This window comes from Galeopterus variegatus, unplaced genomic scaffold (assembly GCF_000696425.1).
Source record: "Galeopterus variegatus unplaced genomic scaffold, G_variegatus-3.0.2 Scaffold2147, whole genome shotgun sequence".
In the NCBI taxonomy this organism is placed as follows: Eukaryota; Metazoa; Chordata; class Mammalia; order Dermoptera; family Cynocephalidae; genus Galeopterus; species Galeopterus variegatus.
In genome coordinates, this window is record NW_007728258.1 from 1 (window position 1) to 27,265 (window position 27,265).

Below are 27,265 nucleotides of genomic sequence, written 5' to 3' on the forward strand. Positions count from 1 at the left end.
CTTCAGCAAATGGTGCTGGGAGAACTGGATATCAATATGCAGAAGAATGAAACTAGACCCACACCTTTCACCATATAATAAAATCAGCTCAAAATGGATTAAAGAATTAAATATATACCCTGAAACAATAAAACTACTCAAAGAAAACACAGAAGAAACACTTCAGGAAGTAGGACTGGGCACAGACTTCATGAATATGACCCCAAAAGCCCCGGCAACCAAAGGAAAAATAAACAGATGGGATTATATCAAACTAAAAAGCTTCTGCACAGCAAAAGAAACAATTAACAGAGTTAAAAGACAACCAACAGAGTGGGAGAAAATATTTGCAAAATATACATCTGACAAAGGATTAATATCCAGAATACACAAGGAACTGAAACAACTTTACAAGAAAAAAACAAGCAACCCAACTTTAAAAATGGGCAAAAGACCTAAATACTCATTTCTCAAAGGAAGATATATGAATCAGCATTTGTTATTCTCACTATTTTTAATTATAGCCAGTCTAACTGAGGTAAAATGATATCTCAGTGTTGTTTAAAGTTGCGTTTCTTTTGGTTGCCTGTGCTTTTCGGGTCGGATTCATGAAGTCTGTGCCCAGTCCTACTATTTTTTCAGGGTGAATATTTAATTCTTTAATCCATTTTGAGTTGATTTTAGTATATGGTGAGAGGTATGGGTCTACTTTCATTCTCCTGCATATGGTTATACAGTTCTCCCAGCACCATTTGCTGAAGAGGCAGACTCTTCCCCAGTGAATAGGCTTGGTGCCTTTGTCAAAGATCAGATGGCTGTAGGTGTGTGGGTTGATTTCTGGATTCTCTATTCTATTCCATTAATCAGTGTATCTGCTTTTATGCCAGTACCATGCTGTTTTGGTTATTATACCTTTGTAGTACAGTTTAAAGTCAGGTAGTGTTATGCCTCCAACTTTATTTTTTTTGCTCAGAATTGCTTTGGCTATGCATGGTCTTTTGTTATTCTACATAAATATCTGGATAGTTTTTTTCCATTTCTGAGAAAAATGTCATTGGAATTTTGATGGGGATTGTATTGAATTTGTATATCACTTTGGGTAGTATGGATATTTTCACAATGTTGATTCTTCCAGTCCAAGAGCATGGGATATTTTTCCATCTTCTTGTCTCCTCTTTAATTTACTCTGCTATAAAAAAGAATGAAATACTGCCATTTGCAACAACATGGATGGACCTAGAGAGAATTATATTAAGTGAAATGAGTCAGGCACAGAAAGAGAAATATCACATGTTCTCACTTATTTGTGGGAGCTAAAAATAAATAAATAAATACACAAACAACCTGATGGCGGGGGAGGGAAGAAGACACAACAATTACAATTCCTTGAATACAACAAGTGAACAGAAAGAAGTTTTTTGGGGGGGGGAGGTTTCGGTAATGGGCCACAATAATCAACCACACTGTGTATTAACAAAATAAAATAAAACTAAAAAATAAATAAATAAAATAAAACAAATAAATAAAATTTAAAAAAACAAAAGATTTCATTTAAAAAAAGAGAGAGAATATAAAAGAAATAACGCTAGCAATTTTTCAAAAGAAAAGAGCCCAGCAAATGGGCAAACATAAAAAGACTACATCAGGGCACAGCAACAAGAAATTTCAAAATGCCAGGAGTAAAAAGAAGATCCAGTAAATTCCCAAGGAACAGAGAAACAGGCCACATACAAAGATACAAGAATCAGAATGACTGTTGCTGTCTCAATAGCAACATAGGGAGCTGGAAAACAATGTTTGAATGCCTTGAAATTCCTGGGAAAACTATTTCATTCATTCATTTAACAAATATTGATTGCCTACTGTGTGTCAGGTGCTAATCTGGGCACTGGGGAAACAGCTGTTAACAAAAACCAAAAACACACCCAATGATGGAACTTAGTTTTGAGTGTGGGAAGAAGACAAATAGAAAAATAAATTCTATGTATGTGTCATGTGATAGTGAAAAGAGAAAATGAGAAAAAAAAAAGCAGAGTAAGTGGGATAGAGGTTGCTAAGGGTGTTATTTATACAGATTGAACAGGGAAGGCCTCTTGGTATCAGGCAGAGCCCCGCAGGGAACAGCCTCTCACACAGGGTAACTGGGGAGAGTTTTGAGTGAGGCACAGTTTAGGAAACCAATTGGGGATGGTGAGATACCCTGGGACTAGCAACAGGCCTGAGAAGCAAAAGAGGAAATACAGAGGGGACTGGAATGTGCAAGAGGGTACCAGAGAGGTGCTGTGGCCTCTGGAGAGATACAGGTAACGGCCCCATCAGGGGTGGTCCCAGGAATGAATGCCCAGACCTACCCTCCTCTCACCCTCCAGCTTCTGCTGGAGACTCCCACTGGCTGTTGAATGGGAAACCAGAGGGTGAGAGCACCTGTGGATGGAGTCCACCAAGGCCAGTTTCCAAAGGCACATAGCAGGGTGGAGAAGAGTTGGAAGGTGCGGTGGATCTGGAGAAGCCAGCAGAAAGATCCAGCCCAGACACAGGTCTGTAAGAAGTGAGAGAGAGGCTGGGAGAAGGTTCCAGTCAAGTAGGACAAGTGTAGCTGAAGCAAAATGAAGGGGCAGAGGGTGGTAGGAGGCGACGTGAGAGCAGGCAGTGGGCCAGATCTTGTGTGGCTTTGAGAGCCAAGAAAAAACTTTCACTTTCCCTCTGAGTGTGATGGGAGCTAGTGACAGTTTCCTGCATGGAGATTAAGACTACAGATGGGCAAGCTCAGAAGCTGGGAGACCCGTGAGAGATGATGTGGCTTGCTTTAGGGTGAGGACTGTGCAGGAGATGAGAGGTGGTTGATGTGGTTATGATATCAAGACAGAGCAGACAGGATTTGCATATCGATTGGATGTGGGGTATGAGAAAGAGAAAACAGTGCAGGGTGAATGACTCCGAGGCCCTTAGCCTGAGCATCTTGAAGGATGGAGCTGCCATTCACGGAGGGGGGAGGGGAAATGGGGAGCAACAGGTTTGGGAGGAAATCGAGAGTTCTGTTTTGGACATCTTTTTTTTTTTTTTCCTTTTTGTCTTTTTTCGTGACCGGCAACGGGATCGCAACCCTCGGTGTCGCGCCTGCACCGCGCTCAACCAGTGAGCAGACCGGTCTCTATATGGGATCCGAACCCTCGGCAGGAGCACCACCACACTCCCAAGCGCTGCACTCTGCCGAGTGCGCCACCGGGCCGGCCCCTGTTTTGGACATCTTAAGTTTGAGACATTACTTGAGAGTTGCCTAGTGCGCCACCGGGCCGGCCCCTGTTTTGGACATCTTAAGTTTGAGACATTACTTGAGAGTTTCTCTTTCCTACACACTTGCCCAAACTGGGTATCTTCCTACACTCAGATCAATTTTTAAAATGACTTCTGTTAATCTGCATTTTTAAAACTTATGAATGAATATGAGAAATATGGTTATGGTATAACTTCATGATGTGAATTAGAGTTGCAGAATTTTCCATATTTCTCTATGTTCTGAAACCTCTATCTGGGAATTATCTGTCCCTTAAATTTTTACAAGAACTTATCTAGAAAACCTGCTGAGCTTTATGAAAGGTAGTTCTTTAAGAGCATTCTCAAGGTCTTCTTCGTCCACTGATCAGTTAAAGTTTTCTACTTCTTCAATCAGTTTTTTAAAAATGTTTGTTTCAAAAACTCATCAATTTTACAGACATTTTTAAGTTTATCAACCTATAATTTGAGCATACGCTTATTTATGATTTCAACAGACTCTTTTTTGCTATTAGATTTGCCAGACTGCTCTATTTTCCTGTTTGTTTCTCCCTTAAATAACCAATTCCCACATTTATTACTCCTATTACTGTTTCCTAATAAATTTATTCCTACTCAGGTTTTTATTACTTTTTTCCTCTGAAGAAAGGAAGGCTGTTTCCTCTCTGTTCCTCTCTGTTTTTGGTACTTTTTTCTTTGGAATTGAATATTTCATTCATCTTTTAAACTTCTTCCCATTTTAAATAATAAAAGCATTTAATGCTATGAATTCAGCTAAGAGTGTGGCTTTAGTCATATACCAGTGTTTTTCAAAATATGTATTACAAAGATCTTCATTTTCTAAATAGCATGTTATATATTTTTTAAATAATTTTTAAAAATTTTTTAATTCTCAATTCATAGATAATAGTTACCCTTTTATTAATTTCCAATAAGAGTAGACAAAGAATTTGGTCCACATAACCTGAAGATTTTATTGGGCTGTGATTTTCTTTTCTATTGCTGAGTATTGTGTCAACTTTTTAATGTTGCATAAAACATCTACAAAGAAGGCACAATCTATAGGACCTAAAAGTCAATATGTATTAATTTAACCTTAAAAACGTATTTTCAATATATACTAGGTGCTTTACAGATGTTTTCTCACTTATTGAAGCAATTCTGTACAAGGACAACCATTTATTCTTCTACTCCTGTGAGGTATCTAGAGTAGTCAAATTAATAGAGATGGAAAGTAGATGTTGGTTGACAGGAACTAAGGGGACAGAAGAACGGGGAGTTGTTGTTTAATTGGTACTGAGTTTCCATTCAAGAAGATGAAAAATTTCCGGAGTTGGATTGGGGTGACAGTTGCACAGAAATGTGAATATTCTTAATGCCACTGAACTGTATACTTAAATATGGTTTAAATGATATGTTTTTTGTTACGTATATTTACAGCAACACAAAAAATTTCTTTAACCCTGTGATTTAGTTATCCCTAATTTGTAAGTGATTAAATGAGGTTCTGAGGTCACTCTGCTGCTAAGTGGTGTAGAGGCAGGATTTAAACCGGGTCATCTGGATACTAAGCCTTTAGCATTTCACTTTGTCCCTCTCCTCCCTGTGTGAGCTCTGAGAGCTGCTTCCTCACCCCCAATATTCCCTCAAACCGGGGAACAGGATGCAGCACTTTCACAGATCCCCCCACTCCTGCAGAGGAGATTCTGCTTATTTCTTGTCTCTCCCCAGACACCAAGACCACCACGCAGAGCCCCACCAAGGTAGGCTCCACAGCCACCTCAGCCAACGCAGCCACCAAAGCTGGCTTCAGGGTCACAGACAACAAAAGAAACTCAGAGTCTCCGCCCCTGAGTCTGGGAACTGCAGTCGGAGTGCCAGTGGCCGCTGCTGTGCTTATAACTGTGATTTTGGGATTGATAGTCTTCCTTAGGCGGAAGAGAAGGAAAGGTGAGTAGTTTGGACCCAACCTCCCCCCGCACTTCCAGACTGGGGTATTCTCAGAATCCACCTGGCATCAGAATCACCAAAGGTGCAAGATCCCTGCTGGGTTCCCCTCAAACCCACTGAGTCAGACTCTGAGGTCTGTGCTGGGGAATCTACATTTTTAAAAGGCTCGTCGAGTGGGGGTTGAGCAGGATGAAGTTTGAGAATCACCAATCCCTCTCCACAAAATCTTGTCACTTTCCACTTCTGCTATCTTGACCTAGTTATCTCTCACCAATCCTTACCTTTTGGATCATGAGGAGGGGAGGGCCTGCCCTGGGAGAAGTACAGAGAGAGCAGAAGGGGCAGGAAGGGGGCTCAGCTCAGCAAGCATTGGCCAACTGCCCACAGCCAGGGCCTGGATTGAAATTGGAAGTACAAAAGTAGCTAACGCACAGACTCTGCTTTTCAAGGAACTCAGTTGGGGTAGGGGAAGTTGCCTCAAGGGCTAATTGTTTCATGAGAGAGGCAGCACTTGACAAGGTTGGGAGGAATAAGAGGTAATCAAGGAAGACTTCCCAGAAGAGGTGACATGTACAAAAAGTCTCAAGGAATTAGAAGAGTGAGCCAGGTCTCACCAAGTGAGGTGCTGTAGTGGTCACTCACTAGCCTTCCAGGTGGAGGAAACCATTCTGGGAACTGCAGAAGGTTCAGTGCTTGTCCAGGAGGCAGGTGATGAGAGAAGAGAACTTGTACACCACACCCAGGGGCCTCTGGTCCTAGAGGCAGCAGAGAGTTGCAACCTCAGCGCCCTGTTACACACACTTCAGCCTGCAGTGGAGGGGCTGGAGGTGGCCAGGCTGGGTCAGTCTGATGCACATGGAGCAGAAGGGCCAGAGCCAAGGAAAGCTTAAGTGGTAAAACCAGTAAGACTTGATAGTTACATCGATGTAACGGTGAGGGGGCAGCATAAGCTCATGCTTCAATGTGGGTGAAGGAGGCTGTGATGAAACCACCAAGTAAATTAGGGCATAGAGGAGGAAGACCATGTCTGGGGGGAAAGATGATCTGTTTCATCTGGGATATGTTATATCTGAGATACCTGTGTGGCATCTGAGCAGAATCATCCATCAGAAACTTGGATGTGTGTATTTACAGCTGAAAGGTGAGTACAGGGCTAGAGACATTAATTAGTTATTCCCCAACATCCTCCAAAATGCATTTGAAATTACTTGAAAGAAAATTTGCAATGAGAAGAGATTGGCCCTACCAGATGTTAAAGCACAGAAGAACACCGAGTCCAGACGGCCTGCATCAAATCCTGGTTGCACAGCCTAGCTAGGGAAACTTTGGCAGAATGGTACAAACGCTGTGTGCCTCAGTTTTCTCATGGATAACATGGGGATGATAATAGTACGTATGTGGGGTTGTCCTGATGATTAAATGTAATGCATTTAGAACAGATCCTAGCACAGAGTGTGTACTACAGGAGCACTAGCACTTATAATTATTAAGCTATGGTAATTAAAACGATGCAATACTGGAATATTAATCCACAGATAAGCCAATGGAAGAGGAGAGAAAAACCCAAATATAGCAGGATAAAATCAGACCAAATATATGTAAAAATTTGGAGGTTAACAAGTAGCATTTCCGAGGTTCCCGTGAAGATGGTGGAATAGACGGTTCCCAGCGTCACTCTCTCCCACAAATCAACTAATTTACAACTATAAAGATGTAACATCAGCCAAGCTGGGGCCGCTGGAGCTCTGGGGAAGAGGAGGAGAGACCTACAGAGTTCATGAAGGCAGGAGAAGCCATGACGAGAGAAAGAAAAAGCTGCTCTGAGCATTTCAGGCACGGCTGCTTTAAGGCTGGAACTGCTGAGCGCATGGAGCAGGAGCCGGCAGAAGCTGCAACTATGCCCTTCAGATGGAGTTACGTGGAGGCAGCAGGAGAGAAGAGGGCCTTGGCAGCCCCCAGGACAGCAAGACCATGAATAGGTTTCCCATGGACCCAAGCAGGAGTGAGGAGCCAGAACAACTGAAGAAAGGGAGCCACTCAGAGACCGGTGAGTCATTGCAAGGGACCGGTGCAGGACCTGTCCCATGGGAAGTGTTTGCAGCATGGGTGGTGGGGGAGATGGAAACACCAGAGAACACTGGGGCACAGCAAAGACAAATGACATGCCCCCAATCAGCACAGGACCACTCAGAGGAGAATGGTCAGGAATGCAGAATTGCATGGGGTGCTTTTTGATGAAAAAACTCAGGCCCAGATCAGTTTCTACACAACACAGATCCACTGTGTCTCTGGGGAGCTGGAAGTACCTATAAGGTCAACCATTAAAACCTGAGCTGCACAAAAAGCCTTCCCTAGGGAAACAGCAGCAAAGCAGCAATTTAAACAACCACACAGCTCAAATACTGGTTCCCATAGGCAGTTCCCCCCGTGTTAGAAGCAAAGGACAAAAATTTAGTTCCAGCCCAGGCACACCACCAGCACCTTGGGGCCTTCCTGGGAATCGGAGGCTTGGCCGGGAACCGGACCCCACTCCCACTTCCAGGCAAACTGTGCCAGCACCTCAGGGCCAGCCTGGGGACCCGAGGCATGGAGAAGGGGACTGGACCCCCCTCCCACAACCAGGCACACCATGCCAGCACCTTGGGGCCTGCCCAGTGACCCGAAGTGTGGAGTCAGGGACCAGACCCTCCTCCCACAACCAGGCACACCATGCCAGCACCTTGGGGCCAGCCCATGGACCCAGGACATGGAGAAAGGGACCAGACCTCTCTCCCACAACCAGGCACACCAAGCCAGCACCTCAGGGCCCACCCATGGACCCAGGGCATGGAGAAGGGGACCAGAACTCTCTCCCACAACCAGGCACACCAGGCCAGTGCCTCACGGCCCGCCTGGTGACCCAAGGCATGGAGAAGGGGACTGGACCTCTCTCCCACAACCAGGCACACCACACCAGTGCCTCAGGACCCACTCAGGGACCAGGAGCATGGAGAAGGAGACCAGACCGCCCTCCCTCAACCAGGCACACTGCGCCAGCACCTCGGGGCCTGCCCAGGGACCTGGGGCATGGAGAAGGGGACTGGACCGCCCTCCTCCAACCAGGCACACCGAGCCAGCTCCTTGGGTCTCACCAGTGACCCAAGGCATGGGGAAGGGGACCAGACACACCTCCCACAGCCAGGCACAGGGTGCCAGCACCTTGGGGCCTGCCTAGAGACCAGAAGCATGGAGAAGGAGACCAGACACACCCCACAATCAGGCATACTGCCAGTGCCAAGGAGCATACAAAAAACAACACCTCCATGTGGATGGCCCACCACAGCCTCCACAATAACCATGGCTGCCGCAAAAGTGACTAGACACCACAACCACCATGCAGATCACTGGAGTGCATTGACACAAGGAGAGTCACCAGCAGAGACAAAGAAAAGAAGAGGATGTCTCTTTCCACAAAGCGCATTTCAGAATGACAGAAGAAGCATCTGCTCTATGATAATGTTGGGGACCTGAACACACCTCTCAGCATTGGACAGATCATCTAGGCAACAAATTAACAAAGTAACCATTATTCTTTCAGAAGGAGAGAAGAAATCTAGGGTAATTAGAGGGGGGGAGTAGCGGGGGATGGGGAGAGATTGGACAAGGGGCATAAAGAATAATTATGACTTGTAACACTATATATGCTAGTAATATTGATTTGATCAACATATCTCAATGTTCAACCCCAAAAATATGTATAATTGATTTTGATTCAATAAATAAAATAAAATTTTAAAAAAATAGGTAGCATTTCTAATCAATGGAGAAAGCTGGTTAATTCTTAAATGGTGCTAGAACTATTAGGTAGGTATCTGAGAACTAATGTCATCTCTCTACCTCATAATTTGCACCAAAATAAATTCCATGGAGATCAAAGATTTAAATGAGGAAAAGAATACCCCTAATACTAGAAGAAAATATTAAGAGACTATTTTATAACCATAGAGTGAAGACAATACCCCTAAGTGTGACAAAACCCAAGAGCCATGAATAAAAATATTGATCAATTCAACTACATTAAAAAATTTTTGTATAATTCTTCAGATCAAAAACCACAGTGGTTGCATCTTGAGAATGAAGAAGAGGGTCAGGGAATTATAGTGAAAAAGTTTGACATTGTCACAGAGGAAAGGGGAGATGGTGTTTGAGGATTCAACCCAAATAAGAAACCATAATTCTGTAAAAGCATCCTGGTACATGATTGTGTTTTTCCCCTGCAGTAGTCAGCTATCTAGGTTTAAAAACCTTAAGGACTTATATTGGCTAGGAATTGTGTTCAGCTGCTAGCCCCAGAGGTGAGAAGTAACAGTGGCCTAAATAAAACATGTTGTGTTTTGTTTTGGTTTTTTTTTTTTTTTCTTCTCTTATAAAAGGATCTGGAGGCAGACAACAGAGGCCACTGTCCTCAGGAGCTCAGGCTCCTAACCTCAGATCCACTGTCTGTTTGGCTCCTACCTGAAGGTGGCCTCATGGTCCAAAGTGGCTGCTAGGACTCCAACCATTATTTGTGGGTTCCTTGTAGAAAACAGGAGGAAAGAAGAAAGGACAAAAAGTATTATTCCACAACTCTCTCTCACCCTTTTAAAGAGCGCTCCTGAAAATCTTAACCACAGCTTCTGCTTATTTCTTATCAGCAAAAATTTAGTCATATGTCCCACAGCTATCTGTAGGGAAGCACACTGTCACTCCAAATAAAATCAACTGTGTAATAAGGATTGAATGGATACTGGGTAAGCAAATAGCATTCCCTGCCATAGCACACATCCAGGACTGGGAGATTTGCCAGCTAAGTGTGGCAATAAGACAGGAGATCACAGGAGGTCAAGGAACTAGAGAATAAGCATAAACGGAGAATAGAGTGATTATCAGGGACCTTGAACAACCTAAAAAAAGAGGATTATTGAGAAACAAGAGTTCAATAAAGTCAAAGAACAGGTACAGTGGGAAAATAACAAAAGAGAGTTGGAACACTTTGAAGTTCATTTTATGAGGTCTACATTACCCTGATACCAAAACCAGGTAAAGACACTACACACACACATACAAACAAACTTCAGACCAATATCCCTAATGAATATTGTTGCAAAAATCTTCAACAAAATACTAGCAAATCAAATTCAACAGCACATTGAAGGATTATATATCATGACCAAGTGGGATTTACTCCTGGAATGCAAGGATGGCACAACACACAAAAATCAATCAATGTAGGGCCGACCCCATGGTGCACTCGGGAGAGTGCGGCGCTGGGAGCACAGCAGCACTTCCTGCCGCGGGTTTGGATCCTATATAGGGATGGCCGGTTTGCTGGTTTGCTCACTGGCTGAGCGCCGGTGCAGCCGGTTACAAAAAAAGACAAAAAAAAAAAAAAATCAATCAATGTAATGCACCACATTAACAGGATAAAAGACAAAACCACATGACAATCTCAATTGATGCAGAAAAAGCACTGGACAAGATTTAACACTCTTTCATAATGAAAAAACTCAACAAAACAGGAATAGAAGGAAACTATTTCAACATAATATAGGCCACTTATGAAAAGCCCACAGGTAACATTACTCAATCATGAAAGACTGAATGCTTTTCCTCTAAGATCAGGAACAAGGCAAGAAGGCCCACTCTCACTACTTTTATTCAACATCATATTGGAAGCCTTAGCCAGAGCAATTAGGCAAGAATAGAATATAAAAGCCATCTAAATTAGAATGGGAGAAGTAAAATTATCTGTTTGCAGGTGATGCAATCTTATATGTAGAAAACCCTAACTATTCCAAAAAAAATGTTTTAGAACTAATGAACTGAGCAAAGTTGCAGGATATAAAATCAACACACAAAAATGAATTGCATTTCTATAGTCTAACAATGTTCAATCTGAAAAGGAAATCAAGAAAAGAATTCCATTTACATCAGCAACAGAAAATAAATAAATACTCAAGAATGAATCTAACCAAGAAGGTGAAAGACTTTTGCATGGAAAAATACGAAACATTGCTGAAAGAAATTAAAGACATGAATAAATGGAAAAGACATCCCATGCTCACGGACTGAAAGAATTAATATTATTAAGATGTGCATACTGCCCAGAATGATCTACAGATCCATTGCAATCTCTATCAAAATCCCAACAACATTTTTTACAGAAATAGAAAAATTCATCACAGAGTACAAGTGCAATCTCAAGGGACACCAAGGAGACAAAACAATCCTGAGAAGGAAGAACAAAGTTGGAGGACTCACATTTACTGATTTCAAAACATATTACAAAGCTACAGTAATCAAAACAGTGTGGTGCTGGCATAAAGACAGGTAAATAAACTTACAGAATAGATTAAGAGCCCAGAAATAAACCCTTGTGTATATGGTCAAATGATTTTTGATGAAAGTTCCTAGAGCACTTAATGGGGAAAGGACAGTCTCTTCAACAAATAGTGTTGAAAAAACTGAATATCCCCATGGCAAAAATGAAGTTGGGTCCTTATCTTAAACCACATCCAGAAATTAACTCAAAATGGATTAAAGACCTACATGTAAGACCCAAAACCATAAAACTTCAAAAGAAAGCATAGAGAAAAGCCTTACAACATTGTACCTGGCAATAATTTCTTGGATATGACAATAAAAGCACATGCCACAAAAATAAATAAATAAATAAACAAATAAGACTACATCAAACTTAAACACTTTTGTTTACCAAAGGATACAATCAACAAAATGAAAAAGCAATCTATGGAATGCGAGAAATTTTCCAAATCATGTATCTGATAAAGTGTTAATATTTAGAATACATAAAAACTTCTATAACTCAACAACAAAAAATCAACCTGATTGAAGAATGGGCAAAGGATTTTAACAAACATTTCTCCAAAGGTGATGTTTACTATGGCATGAACGTATCCCCCAAAATTCGTGTGTTGGAAATTTAATCCCCAATGCAACAGTGTTGGGAGGTGGGGTCTTTTGGGAGGTGTCATGAGATCTCTACCATGTAAATGGATTAATGCCATTATTAAAAGGCTGTGCAGGAGTGAGTTTGCTCCTTCTGCTCTTCTGCCATGTGAAGAAACAGCATTCCTCTCCTCCAGAAGATGCAGCAAGAAGGCCCTCAGCAGACACCAGAAGCTGGCACTTTGATCTTGAACTTCCCAGTCTTCAGAACTGTGAGAAAGAAATTTCTGTTCTTTTTAAATTAACCAGCCTCTGGTATTCTGTTATAGCAGCACAAAACAGACTAAGACAATGTACAAATGGCCACCAATCATATGAACAGATGTTCCACATCACTAATAATCAGAGAAATGCGAATCAAAACCACAGTGAGATATCACCTCACACCCATGATAGCTATTATTAAAAAACAAATGAAAAGAGAAAAGAACAAGTGTTGGCAAAGATGTGAAGAAATTGGAACCTTTGTGCAATTATAGGTTAAAATGTTAAATGGTGTGAACACTATGGGAAAAAAATATGGCCTTACTTCAAAAAATTAAAAGTAGAACTACATTTTGATCCAGCAATCCCACTTCTGGTGTATACAAAAAGAATTGCAAACAGGACCTTGAAGAGATATTTGTACATCCATATTCATAGAAGTATTGTTCACCACACTCAAGAGTCAGAAGCAACCCAAATGTCCATCAGTGAATGAATAGACTGACAAAATGTGGTTTATATACATAATGGAATATTATTCAGCCTTTAAAAAAGGAAATTCTGACACACGCTCCATGATGGATGAAACTTTGAGGACATTATGGTAAGTGAAATAAGCCAGTGACAAAAAGACAAATATGGCACAATTCCACTTATGTGAAATACCTAGAGTAGTACAATTAATAGAAACAGAGAGTAGAATGGCATTCTTAGAAGTTTGTGGAAGCCGGGGAATAGGGAGAAGTTTTTAAAGAGTACAGAGTTTCAGTTTTGCAAGATGAAAAAGTTCTGGAGATCTGTTTCCCAGCAGTGTGAAAATACTTAACATTCTGAACTATACACTTAGAAATTATTAAAATGGTAAATTCCGTGTGGTTTTTCCCCCGACAATTTAAATAAATAGGACCTACTTAAGTTTCAGAGAGAAAGAGAACTGTACAGAAACAAAGTTGCAGCATAAAAATGACATCACCATTTAATATTTCAGAGTTCCCAGTCCCAGTTGTTTAAAAAAATAATAATTCCAGGGTATGGGTGAGTGTGGTGGAAGTGTAGGTCTCTGCACTCGGGGGAGCGGTGTGTCCTGTGTTCAGAGGGTGTCTCTGGGGACAATGAGCCCTCCCAGGATGACGGTGGATGGTGGAGAGGATGTCTGGGAACCAGGGGTCAAATCCTGGGGAAATGCTGCAGACAGACCTTGAGGTGGAGAGGCAGGGAAGAGGGTGACAGGGTGGACAGCAGAGGTTTCAGTAGGAGAGGACCAGCAAGAGCTGGAAGAGGAACGGTCCAGCGGTGGTGACAAGGGAAATCTAAACGACTGCAAACACTTACTCCAACCACGAGGTTCCCAGGGTGCAGGAGCAGAAATAGGGGCCACCTGGAAGGCAGCACAAGAAGCTGTTTTGTGAGGGTCCGGAGAGAGTGGGGAATGACAAGGGAAATCTAAACGACTGCAAACACTTACTCCAACCACGAGGTTCCCAGGGTGCAGGAGCAGAAATAGGGGGCCACCTGGAAGGCAGCACAAGAAGCTGTTTTGTGAGGGTCCGGAGAGAGTGGGGAATGTGTATCCAGAGAGAGGAAGGGGACAGGCGGGCAGGTGGGCTGGGCTCAGTAGTGGAAGGTGCCAGGTTGGGGGAGAAGTGGGAGAGGTCAAGGAAGAGAGAAGGAAGCAAAGGGAGAGAGAGTAGGGGTGAAGCGGGCATGGGGCCAAGAAGAGCTTGTTTCAGGATTTGCTGTTGAGGACAACAGGGAGGACAGGTGTGGGCCAGATTCAGGGTGCTGGCTTGGGGCCGCCCAAGCCCCAGGCCCTTCCTGACAGGTTTGGACAGAGCTGCTCTGCTGCTCTGGCTCCCTGAGGATGGTCCCAACATAGGACACAGCAGAGAAGGCAGGAGGGAGAATTGCCACCTCCTGGATGTCACACTGACATGCTGTTGGTCCTCCCACAGGTCGGCACACTAAAGCCACAACCCCAACCTGGTGAGTGCTTGTCCTTCCAAGGGGTATGGGGGTGGCTGGTTTGAGAAATGGGGAGTGTCCTCATGAGAACCTGCAGCCCAGCCTTTCACAGCCACATGGCTTCCCGACCTGGCCAGTCCAGTCCTCCGGCGTCCTCTACAGCCCAGGCTTCTCGACTCCTCTGGCTCCATCCCCTAAAAACGACAATGGTGGACTCAGGCTCCTGCACGAACTTCTAGACAATGTCTTTTCCAGAATGTCTCCCCCGCATCTCTCTCCCTCCTAGGCTCTTTCCTCCTTTTGTGCTTGTCCTTCTGTCCATCCTATTTCCTCTCAGCTTTGAACTTCTTCCCTGACACATCCAGCTCTTCCATATTTTCTCCTCTTCTTTCTTGCTCTCTGTCCAACCTGCCCTTGTCCCCTGGTCAATGCACCAGGACGCCACAAGGCCTCCTGTGCCTCCAGCTCCTGCCTGCGCCTGTCTTTCCTCAGCAGCCCTGTTGCAGCCTCCACCTCCCCCTCTGCTGCCGGCCCTGCCTCTCCTTCCTCTCCTCAGCTCTCCTCTGCACCTCCCCACTCTCTCTCTCCTGCCCTTTCCGCCATGACCACGCTTTGCCTGCTCAAAGCCTCCCTCCCTGCTTTCTCTCCCTGCCCATCTGCTGCCAGCTGCCCTTCCTCCAGTCCCGCCCCAGGACATCCTCCCCTTCCAGAGACCAAGCCTGAGCACCTGCCCAGAGGACCTGAAATTCATTTCATTGGTTTTCTTCTCCGGCTTTAGTCCAGGCAGTGCCAGCAGAGAGCACAGGGGCTGACCCCTCCTATGTCTCCTGTCTGTGTCCCCCTCCAATACAGGCAGCTCCCCTCAACAGTTCACCTGCAGTTAGCCCTGAGGGACCCCTGCTGGACCACACCACAAACTGCCTCGACTTCCTCTTCCAGGCAGCCTCCTTCTGAGAGCCTAGAACCATCACATCCATCTTCAGTTTGTCAGGACATGTTGCAGAGCACCCCTCAGAGACAACCACCCCCACCTCACAGGCCGCAACTCCTTACTGCCCAGCCTCTAATATATTTCCCATCCTCCCCCTCCACTACAGGGAACCCTTCCAAAACACTAAGGAGAAATGTGAGAATATTGGGACTGAAGGTAAGTCCTTTAATTTGATTCCCAGTTTCCACCTTTGGCCCTTTCTGTTTCCCCAAACACCCCCTACCTACCTATGTGCCCCTCTCAGTATTTTCCTCTTTCCCAGTCCTCACCCCATCCCTCCCACGTGCCCTGGCCCTGACCTTGCACATAACCTCATTACTGCAGTCCCTGCCCACCTTCTGCCCTGGCTGTCCCACCACCTGACCTCAGCTCCGTTGGTTTTTTTCCTAGGAAAACATGCAGGCCCCGAGCTGGAACCCACGGTAAGGCGCTCAGAGTAGGGCCTGAAGGAATTAAAGGGAAGCCTGGAGAAGGTGGGATGGAAGGAATGGAGAGACTGTGGTATGGGCAGGGCACCCAGGTTGCAGGATCACTGGTTTAAGACTGTCTAACCCCCTTCTCCTTTGTTTCTTGCCTAGGATGCGGGCATCGTCTATGCCTCTCTTTCCATCTCTAGCTTGACCATGCCAGGAGCATCTCTCAGCCACCATCTGAAAGGGAGCCCCCAGGAGGAGACCCTATACTCTGTGTTAAAGGCCTAATGAGTGGGACTAAATGATGACCTTCTTGGAGCAAATGACACTTGCCAATAGAAAGGATCACAGCTTCCAACAATAACCAAGGCCAGATGCAGATGACTCTGAGGCCAGTAGGTGTTGAAGGCCAACAGGGAACTGACACAGAGCAATCTACTCCAATTCCTGCTTCCGCTTCCTAGACCTTGCTCACAAAAATAAAAGTGTCTATAAAATATGCCTTAATGCATCTAAGAAGAAAACTGATGTCACCTTCAACTTCTGTCCTTCCCGCCAAAATTGAACTCTAATAGACAACTCACACCGAAGACCCCTCCTCTAGGACTTTCATTCAGTGACTGCCAGAGAACATAAATCCCAAACACTGGTAGCCACCCAGAACCCAAGGTCTGCCCCCAAATCTAACCATACTCTTCCCTTACCATAATAACCAGCATGAATTAGTTAGTGCTTTACACACGTCACCTCAGTGAACGTCACCAACAATCCTAGAGATATGATGTCCTCAGTGGAGGATGACAGTGAGAACCAGAATGGCTCAAGTGCTTTTCCCAGTGCTGTATAGCAAGCTAGTCAGTAGCTGAGCCAGGATTTGAACCGAGGTCTGTCTTCTTGATGATCTCCCAGGACTCAGGTCTTCTGCCTTCCCCAGATTCCTATACTATTCCCACCAGAAGCAATGCTATGCCACAGTGACACGGAGGAGGGAAAGAAGCCAAAAGGAAGCGTGTGGTTAGAGATAGGACAGACCATAGAACCAGTAAGCTGCTTTATTAACACATAATCTGCACAACTCTAACGTGAACCTTGGAGCCAATTAACAGCCCCGATACTCATCAACTTCTCAAGGATCCCACTGAGAGGCCCTCCCTCCTGTTCCTCAGACAAGAGGAGTGAGATCAGGAAGGGGCCGAGAGCACACGACTATTCCTCAAGGAAGGGCATGGTGAAGTCCTCGCCATCGTCTCTGGGCTGCGGCTCCTCTCTCTGCTCCAGCCCTTCTCCAGTATCTTCCATGAGTTGCTCCAGGTCCAGCTCACTGGAAGCTTCGTCTTCAGGGGGGGCACTTCCAGCCTCCTGAGGCAGTGGCTCCTGGGGTCTGGGCTCTTCTTTCCCTACCGAAGCACGGGCCCCACCACAAGCTGGTGGGCTCAGGCCCTTCAGCACCATTCTAGCTTCTTTTTCCTCAGGAAAGCTGGTTGCTGAGGCCTTGCTTTGCGGGGCTTTAAATTTTTTCTTAGGGCCTAAATGATGAAAAAGTGACAAAGTTGACTTCCTATTATACCAGCATATCCTTACCTTTTACAAGTCAAACTCCTAAATTCCTATCTCCAGGAAATATCTGGAAAAGATGACCTTTCTCAGTACCACAGGTATAGGCTTTGGGGTCAGAAAGACTTGGATTAAAGCCATGGATCAGCCGTATGTTCAACATGGGTCTTGATCACGTTTTAAACTCTTTGAGCCTCAATGTCCTTATCTTTAAAATGGCCAATATCCAGGGCCGGCCCGTGGCTCACTTGGGAGAGTGTGGTGCTGATAACAACAAGGCCATGGGTTCGGATCCCTATATAGGGATGGCCCATGGCTCACTTGGGTGAGTGTGGTGCTGACAACACCAAGTCAAGGGTTAAGATCCCCTCACTGGTCATCTTTAAAAAAAAAAAAAATGGCCAACATCCAGTCATAGAGCTATTGAAAGAATTAAAAGCAACACGCATGGAAGTATGTATCTAGCCAGCCCACTGGCGATGCTTAATAAATGTCAGTTCTCTTCTCACTACCATTCTCCTGTCCCTGGATCAAATCAAATCAAATCAATCAACAATATAGTGTGTGCCGTGCAACAATCTGAGAGATGCCCTTTTGTTCTTTCATTCTTTCTTTTAAGTAATGAAAAGCTGTAGACTTGTTTTTAAAAAGTGGTCTAAGGAGCAGAGATGTAGACATGGACCTAATTCCTCACAGTTTTTCACACATTGAGCATTACCTGGCTGGTCAGAATCTGAATTCTTCTGGCCTTCTTTCTTTCCCATTAAGAGTGAGGAAGGAGCTGTGGATTTGTCTCCCAGAGATCTCTTCATTATCTTCCTTTGGAGGGTCCCATCTTGTCCATCTGCCATTCCTGCATCAACCACACCCCCCAACCATGACGGAAATTTATTTCTAAGTGTCAGCTTGGCAAGGGCAGATGGACTCCCCACATTTAGCCTCTGCCCTGCCCCACATCTTCTGCTCATTTTCAATCTAATAAATTCTCTCAGCGGCCTCCAGTTCCCCAATCTTTTTTTTTTTTTTTTTTTAACCCCCGGATCTTCTCCTTCTCTTTATAGCTCTCCTCAGAGTCTGCCTTCTCTAGGTAGTCATCTTTCTTGGCTAAGAATTTAAAACCTTCCACCTTTAGCCTAGGATTACATAAATTTAGTACACAGGAGTAAGGAGGCTACAGCTTCCCTGCTGACACCCTGTTAGTCTTGCCTGTTTTCTCAGGTCCTAGAGCTGAGACAGTTGGTTAGGTCCAACTACCTGCAGACACCTTACACTCTCTGCCTCTGCCCTGTCTTAGCTGTGAAACAAGTCCCATTTTCAGCTGGCTCGCTTACCTCTTGGCTTGGGGTTTTTTGTCTGTATTTTGGCTGGCTTAGGACTGGACAAAGTTGGGTCCTGAGGATAGAAGAGAAAAATAAGAAAAAGATAAACTAAATCACATAACTATTTTTAATAGAGAGGGATGCTTCAGAATGATGGGTGGGCCTCGAGGAGTCCATTTAGGTTATGTGAGCCTGATAACTGTTAAAATCGATGGCAACATAGAGGAAAATATATGGTCATTTCGCATTCTGTTTGGTATTAGTCAAGGCAAGACTGTATGCACAAAAGAAGGAAATAAAGATAGGCCACAAGCATGACTAAAAAAACTGGTAAATTAAAAACTAAAAGAGAAAGTAAAAATCTATATTCCATATACCCGGAAAAGAGACACTAAGAAAAAAAGTTAATGCATATCCCAAGTGTCCACATAGGGAAGAAAGAAGAGTGGAGACAAGCAATCTGTTATTCTCTGAAATTGCTCCAGGAAGAACCAAAGAAATACAGTAGGAATTGAGATTATAATCAAGAAAGAAGTTCCTAGAGATGTGAGAAATTAGAGAGAATGACGAGGAAAGAGGAGAGCTTCCTTCCCTGCAGACCCCTAAGAGATAAAATCAGCCAGTTGGGGCTACCACTAAGCAGATCCCTACAGGAATCTCCTAAAAGGAAACCCCATGATCCTTATCTAAACTAATTTTTAAGGCTAATCTTACTTTTTTCTCTTCCTCCTCCTCCTCCTCCTCTTCCTCCAGGCAGGAATCTGGGCTGTTAGCCCCAGAAAGCATTACATCTAGAACAGGAAAAGGAATGAAAGGCTAAATAATTTATCCAACAAAACAGTCAATGAGTTAATAGAGCTGATCCCAGAGAATCTGTCTTCTAACTACCTTCCTGTGTCCACGTGGTATTTTCTCCATAAAATGTGATCCCAGATCATCATGGTTCCTTCCTTTTCAAAGTGCATCACTATACAACATACACTCTCCCTCCCTCCCCCTGTCCCCCGCCCCATCCCTCTGTCCCCATCCATCTATCCTGGGTACTGGATCAATGACATTCATGAGAGCCTCCTATTACAGAATCCAGAATGAGGCCGATGCTATGGAATATAAAATAAAGAAAAGCTTGAGCTGTTGCCCTCACGAAGGAATCCCTCCCCTCCCTCTCCAGTCCTCATCCTCTAGTTATCCTACCTCTTTCTTCTCCACTGTCAGATCCATTGTATCGGCTCTGAAAACCAAACACGTTAACCCGCTCCTGAGGGAACCAAGAAATGAAAGCATTATCCACTATCCTCCCAGGAAAGGCTTTTGCTCTCTGTCTTCTATATTTCAGTTACGAAGAAATTTGTATTCATTTTCCATAACATTTTCACTTGAAAGTGTACATTAGGCTTATCTGGACTTTTATGGAGATTAATTAATTCTAATCTCTTTTTCCAGTGTATTTATACCTGTAATTCAGCACTCCTGTTTGTCAGTCAGCACCCCACCCCCACCAGTAGAATTTGAAAGTAAAAACAGACTCCACTTTAAAAAGAGGTTAGGGAGCATACATCTGAGACTTGAAGTTAAATAAGGAGGTAGGATGCTTCCCAACACAAACTATCTCTATTGGGGCTGAGAAAAGATCCCAATTGTTCAAGAGTAGGGAAAGGAATGGATGACTTAAGAAGTCAAGGGAATCTAGACTGGGAAGAAAAGAGTAGTTCTAAGAAAAAGACTGCTGGTTTTCTGCAGTGGGTATTGTAAAGTTTGCTTTGTACCCAAGTCCTGAAGAGGAGCAAGTATGTGGTCTAAACACTGTCCCACCTGAATGCTGATCTGTTCTGCCTCTTGAGCCATCATTAGGGCTGCACCCAGTTTCTGGCTGCAGTCCTTCTTCCTGCCCTTTTTCTGAAATAGAAGATTAGAGTGAATGATAAATACTGAGTTAAAGATTAGAGTCAATAATAAATTTTAGAACAGTGATCCCAAAATACTGCTACCCCCTAGACATTATCTTTAACTACATTTATTTCCACTTTCTAATATTGATATGATACTCCTATTTTTCATCTTTTGGGCTCAGACTCAACACCCCTTTCTCCCTAATAAACCTCTCACCAATTCCTAGCAATATTTTCAATCAACATTTTGGTGTCCTCTCCAACATTAATCTCATGGAAATTTGAAAAGAGAAGATTAAAGGAGTTCAGGTGATTCCACTTTTAAGCTTCTCACATGTTTCTTTAGATCTAGCTGCTTGATTTAATACTCATTGCTTGATTTTCTAAGGCCCCTGAGCTGCTGGGCCTCTGCTCATTTATAAGGCTGGTCAAACCCAAAGTGACTATAGGTGGGGAATCTGATTTAGCTAATCCAGTAGTTCTCAACGGGTGGAGATTTTTCTTCCCCAGAAAAATCTGGCATTGTCTGGAGACAATTTTTGGTTGTCACAACTAGAGGTGGGGAGTAGGTGGTAAGGGTAGGGCGTGCTACTGGCTGGATGCCCAGGGATGCTGCTAAACATCCTACAATGCATAAGACATCCCTCCACAACACAGAATTATCTGGCCTAAAATGTCAGTAGTGCTGAGATCGAGAAACCCTGAGTTAATCTTTGCCCTTGTTTCTACCACACCTGCTTTGGCTAAACTTTAGAAAACCTCAGTCGTCAAGAGGGCCCCCTATCTGCAGTCAGGGAAGGTGAGAAAAAAATTATTGCCCCACTGCAATCCTGGTAGGAAGAAGAGTCCCTCATAAATAACCTCACCCTTGGCAAACCTGGTCAGACATGGGACTTTCTCCCGACACAGCTTCCCCTGGGAGAAAATCAAGTTTAATAAAAGGAAGGTATCATTTTCCAGTCCCCTGTATCACAACAGACCCCCAAGGATTGCTCACCACTCCTGCTTGCTCCAAGGACAGCTCCTGGAAGTTCTTTAGCATGTTGACTGGGATCCAAGCACGAGAAACTGTTTCTCCAAAAAATGTCACGTGGTACTTAGACTAAAATAAAAGATGGTCCTGTTATGGCATCCTGTCCCTTCTCTCTACTTTTCTCTTCTAACCAGACAAGGGAGGAGAATGGGGGATTCACAATGAAGGTGCTGAGCCTCATGCTCACTGAAGCCTGAATCACCCACCCCACCTCCTTCCACTGTTCTTCCATTCTGACCTCAGGAATCCTAGCCAAAGCATATTTATAGAAACTATAAATGCTCTAATAGTGGATAAATATTTAATTAGGTACAAGTTTGTTTCTTCAAGTACTTATCTCTGTTTGTCATCCTAGTTAAGTGTCTGTTTCCACTCGTGTCTGCTGGCTATGTCTATGTTTCTAACTCTGTACATCTGTTAGGATGGATTTGTTCTTTACTTTGGCCTGAGCCCCTTCCTACCCCGAACCAGGAAACTCACCGGCAGGGAATCAAGATGAGAAGCAAAAAGAAAATATTCCCCCAGGTCAGGGTCAGATTCTATCATGCCTGGCCACCTGGAGAAGAAAGATGGGTGTGGGTGTAGGGGACGGAAGAGAAGAGGGTAGATGAATAGAACACGGCTTCATCAATATACATGTACAAAAAAGGGCAATATGCCTTGCAAAGGATCCAAAAGATAGATCCCAACCCTACCCAGCAGGCCCTACCAAATGACTGAAGTGACTCCCATCAATGTACACAAAAGCTCATTAATATTCCTAGTAAAGGTATCTTATCCTTCTGGGCATTCCCACAACCCTGAGAAGAAAATCTTCTGACTAGGGACATCTCCAAAAAAGAAACTATACCACCCTTCCTTTTTTCTCTTTACTTTGCATGTCTATCATATCTAAATATTTCAAAATGCCTTAGATCCACCCTCCTCTCTCCACCCACTCAGAGTAGCATTGTCAGACCCTTTTTTCCAGGGAGATACCATCTCCACCCTGAAAGCTCCAGAAAACAAGCTCTTTCAATGCCTCCAAGCTTTACCATCTCCCTCACCTCATGCTTTTTTTTAGGCAAGTACCATTTTCATTACAAATGCTTTCCATTTCCTCCCCTCCCTGCTTGAATCTACCACTACCAAGTTCATGAAGGATGCTCTATGTCACAGTGCCTTACCAGGGATAACCATATTGCTTGGCCCAGATGATTGATCCTGGGACGTAGGAGGCATAGGCCACATCGTTCTCACACCCTGTCCAGGTCTCCTCAGGAATATCACAATGATTATACTCTAAATCTGCCAAAAGAGAGAAGGAATTGAAGGGATGGAAAGAGAGCCATAAGGCAAAAAGCTGGATAAGGGCTGGGGAGAGGACAAGAAGGAACTGGTATATGCAGCAGGTGGGACCAAAAGGGCACCTGGGGGACAGCTATGGAGGAAAAAGAATAAAGACCCATGGAGGGCTGGCCCGTGGCTCACTTGGGAGAGTGTGGCGTCGATAACACAAAGGCCACAGGTTCGGATCCCTAAATAGGGATGGTCAGTTAGCTCACTTGGGAGAGCATGGTGCTAACAACACCAAGTCAAAGGTTAAGATCCCCTTACCGGTCATCTTTAAAAAAAAAAGACTCATGGAAGAAATGCAGCTAAATCCAGGAGAAGTAGGAATGCTACCTCCTTATACTCCATAGAAAGAGATTCCAAACTACTGTTTATATCCCATAGTGTCTGACTCCGTTCCCATCTATATAACGTCATGAGGATAATTTCCCTAAGACTGTTTTCTCATCTGTAAAATAATTGGCTGGACCAGATTGTCTTAATCTCTTTCAAGTGGTTTCAAACATTCTAGAATTCTAAGCTCACTGGATCTCTCTTACCTGCTTTTCCCCATATATCCCCTATTCCTCCCTATCCACCAACCCAATACCAATATCCTAAACAGAATTGATAGGAGCAGACCCATGCTGAAGAAAATGTAATTCACTCAGTACATATGTTTAGATTCCAGGCCCCTCCCCACAGCATAACTCTGCAGGGTGTCTTCCTCCAGCTCTTTATGCCCAGCTTCATCTCCATATGACATTAAGATCTTTCCTCTCTCCCAAGCGCAACAAGGACCCCTTGAGTGCTAACTATACTTATGTCATGTTTAATCTACAGGATACATGCAAGGGAAAAAAGGGAGAGATAATAAAACCTGAAAAAAAATTTCCACTCCTTTATACCTGTATTCTGGTCACAGGACCAATTATCTGGGAGAACTGAGGGATCAATGTTCCCACGTAACCGCCTCCATTTCTCACAGTTTGGGAAGGAACACTGGACCCAGACTAGGCACTGATCTGTGAGAGGAAAAAGGCTGAAGTAAGAGATTCAAAAAATTCTCTTCCTTCTTCAATCCAATTAAATCAATATAACCCTCCCACCCCCAGAATCTAAGGCCATAGAGACCTTAGAGATCAATTAGTCCAATCTTTGACTGATGAATGAGAGAACCAAGGCTCAGAGAAGGTAACTGACTTGCTGAAGATTGGTCTAACTTGGTGATAGAGCCCAATTGAGAACTCAAGTCTCACATCTCGATCTTTCTCCTATACCAGGCTATCATCTCTACCTGACCCAAAGCAGAAAGGAGTGTTTCCTGTATTGACAGTTCTCAGATAAAAAGGTTGTCTGGCATCTTTCCAGATAACACCTTATTTTCTCTGGCGTGACACTACTGAAAAATTCTTTTGAAGGACTAACAAGCACCTCTTTTGTGTACAACATTCATAGTTGTTACACAAATCTCAGCTGTCACCAAATCACCAAGTTGCAACATTTTGGACCAAGAGTACTGAGTTCACCCTCCTCACACAGGTCTATCATTTCTCCATCAACTATGCACTTCGGGCCCTGCTCAAAGGCCAAGCCTTCTATTTATACATTTATCCATGACCTTCCAAACCTCCATCCCCACCATTCTGTATCCCCACATCTTCTAAACTGACCCCATGTCCTACACAGACTCTCCTCTCTCTCCCCCAAACCCTTCCACTGTGTTCTTTGAAATTCCACAGACTTAAGCAACAAATGTTCACATATCCTCAACCTCTTCTTTGAACCTCTCCCTCCTTTTTGAAATCTGGAGATCAACTAATGAAACTGCCCCCACCTGACCCCACCCCTACCTGCAGCCCTTGAAGTGGAGACTGTTCCTTCTCACACTCCCAATGTCTCTCAGGACAGAAAGTGGGGCCAGCATCTTCCTTATTCCCATTGTCACTGCTCCCCTCCATCCTGTAAAAACCCTTCCTCCCTTGAGGTCCACTCCATGGCACTATACCACCCTCCTATCTCCCTTGTGAAGATGCTGGCATCTGGTTCGGTCTTCTCATCTTCTCCACCTCCTGCCTTTATTCCAGTTGATTACTATATCCACAGGAATATCTCACAAATCTCCATTCTCACAGTTCCTTGGCCTTTTCCTCCATAACACCTCAGGAACCCACTCCCACTCCTGCATTCTCCCCACCAGTCATCTGCAGGAACTGCACACCCTCTGAACCATTTATCCAAACATCCTCTCTTACAAAAATGCCCCATCCTTCCACCTCACTTGCTCAAAGACCCCTATAGCAATTTTCATTTTATCCAGCTCTCCAATCCACTGACCTCTACTTGTCTTCTCCATCTGCTAGCAACCTCCATTCTTCACTGTGTACTACTCGGATTTGATTCCTTGACACTTCTTTACACTCTCCTGCAGACACCTTCAATTCCTTTCCCTCTGTCCTTCCTCCCACCCAGATGGCAAAGCACCATCCTGAATGAACTCACTCTCTACCTTTTCTATGCCTACACTCATGCAATTGAGAGTTGCTAGAGAAAAATCACATAACCAGCACATAAGTATCACTACATATTCACAATTAACATCAACAGTCAGTATGTTTCTCTAACAAGTTCACTCTCCCACTGTCAAATTTTACTTTAAATGTCTGAAAATAAAAGATGTCCCCTGACCCCATCCCACCAAAATCATCCTTCAGAAAAAAAGTTGACTTACATTGGGTTCTTTCAAAATATCACATATTATGGGTCACTTTCTCAATTAATTTATCTTGAAGAACAAAGTGCTGGTTGGGAATGACATATTAGTCTGAAAAAACAGTTATCAATGATAGTTTTGGATATTTATAGAGCTGACTTAGCAAGACAAGAAAAAGAGTGGGGGAGGGACCAGGGACCATAAAAGTTAATACAGATCAATAAAATAAATGGTTGGCTGTGAAAGTAATGAGTATTCATAAGAAAATAAGTGAGAAAAAAATCATCCTAATGACATGGAACTGGATACTTATGGCTTGGGATGAAATTTCCAACGACAGCATCATACAGTTTTTGAAAGTTTCCTTTCAAACAACTTAGAGGAGAAGATAATGTACTCTGGAAAACTGTGTTTGATGCTCACAATGTGGCTCTAGGATAATGAAGACTGATGTCACAGACACATGTTAGGAGCATTTCAGTTGACCACTCATCCTTGAAACACTAGTTTCCTGGTTTCTGTGATATGTCATTCTCCTGTCCCACCCGCCCCCATGCCCCAATCTTTCTGGCAGCTCCCTTCTCAGTCTCCTTTGCTGGGTTCTCCTCCTTCTTCAGCCAATTTCTAAATGTCAGGGTTCCAAAGCCCAATCACGGGCTTTCTCTCCCAATGCTACACACTCGCGTGAGGCAGGCAAGCTCACCATCCCCATAGCTTTGAAATCCATTTTCATAACTAACAGCATACAGTGGTATACTTCCAGCCTCTGTTCTGAGCTCCAGATTCCTATAGCAATCTCGCTCTTTGACATCCCTATTTGGATATCTCACAAGGATCTCAAACTTAACGCACCAAAACTGAATGCTTGATCTTCCCACGAATTTGTTCTTCCTCTGCTCTTTCCCATAACGGATCAAGCCAGAAATCAATCATCTTTGACATATCCTCTCCTCTCTCTCACCCCGCAATATCCAATTTATTACCAAATTTTGACAATTTTATGTCAAAGACTTTTTTTTTTTTTTAAAGATGACCGGTAAGGGGATTTCAACCCTTGGCTTGGTGTTGTCAGCACCACGCTCAGCCAGTGAGCCAACCGGCCATCCCTATATAGGATCCAAACCCGTGGCCTTGGTGTTATCAGCACCGCACTCTCCTCAGTGAGCCATGGGCGGCCCACCAAGACGTATCTTAAAACCATCCATTTCTCTCTCTCTCCTAATCCAAGTCATCAAAATACCTAATCCTAGGGCCGGCCCGGTGGCGCACTGGATAGTGCGCCGCTTGGGAAGTGCGGCGGCGCTCCCGCCCGAGGGTTCGGATCCCACATACAGACCGGTTCCCGCTCACTGGCTGAGCGAGGCGCGGGAGCAACACCAAGGGTTGCAATCCTGTTGCCGGTCCCCGGTCCGGTACGGGGGCAACACTGAGGGTTGCAATCCATTGCCGGACACAGAAAAAGACAAAAAGACAAAAAAATAAAATAAAAGGAGAGTGCATTCAAGTCTCTCTCTCTTTGCTCCATGTGAGACCGCTGTGGTACTGTCACCACCAATGCTTTCACCAGATATGTTCCCTGGACTTTGGATTTTCCAGCCTCTGAAATTTTAAGCAATAAATTTCATTTTCTTTCTAAATTACCCAGTTCCAAGTACTTTGTTATAAGCAACAGAAATGGACTAATACA

At 44.0% G+C, this 27,265-nt stretch overlaps 1 protein-coding gene and 1 long non-coding RNA gene across 2 annotated transcripts in view; one reads left to right on the top strand and one right to left on the bottom strand.

The window, feature by feature from the left end:
* Positions 1–4,586: 4,586 nt before the first annotated feature.
* Positions 4,587–15,503, top strand: LOC103596915. The gene is made up of 3 exons (XR_551071.1): positions 4,587–5,202; positions 14,346–14,376; positions 15,453–15,503. It is a non-coding gene; the product is annotated as an uncharacterized LOC103596915 (long non-coding RNA).
* Positions 15,504–16,791: 1,288 nt separating this feature from the next.
* ZCWPW1 (zinc finger, CW type with PWWP domain 1) overlaps positions 16,792–27,265 on the bottom strand; it is a 20,499-nt gene continuing 10,025 nt past the window's right edge. Inside the window, exons 9-18 of the mRNA XM_008580723.1 lie at positions 23,774–23,890; positions 22,721–22,841; positions 22,035–22,110; positions 21,519–21,623; positions 20,445–20,528; positions 19,827–19,890; positions 19,347–19,423; positions 18,645–18,705; positions 18,032–18,166; positions 16,792–17,285 (exon numbers count right to left, since the gene is read on the bottom strand). Coding sequence (XP_008578945.1) covers positions 16,966–17,285; positions 18,032–18,166; positions 18,645–18,705; positions 19,347–19,423; positions 19,827–19,890; positions 20,445–20,528; positions 21,519–21,623; positions 22,035–22,110; positions 22,721–22,841; positions 23,774–23,890 — 1,160 coding nt within the window. The 3' untranslated portion in view covers positions 16,792–16,965. The remainder of the gene's footprint in view (positions 17,286–18,031; positions 18,167–18,644; positions 18,706–19,346; positions 19,424–19,826; positions 19,891–20,444; positions 20,529–21,518; positions 21,624–22,034; positions 22,111–22,720; positions 22,842–23,773; positions 23,891–27,265) is intronic.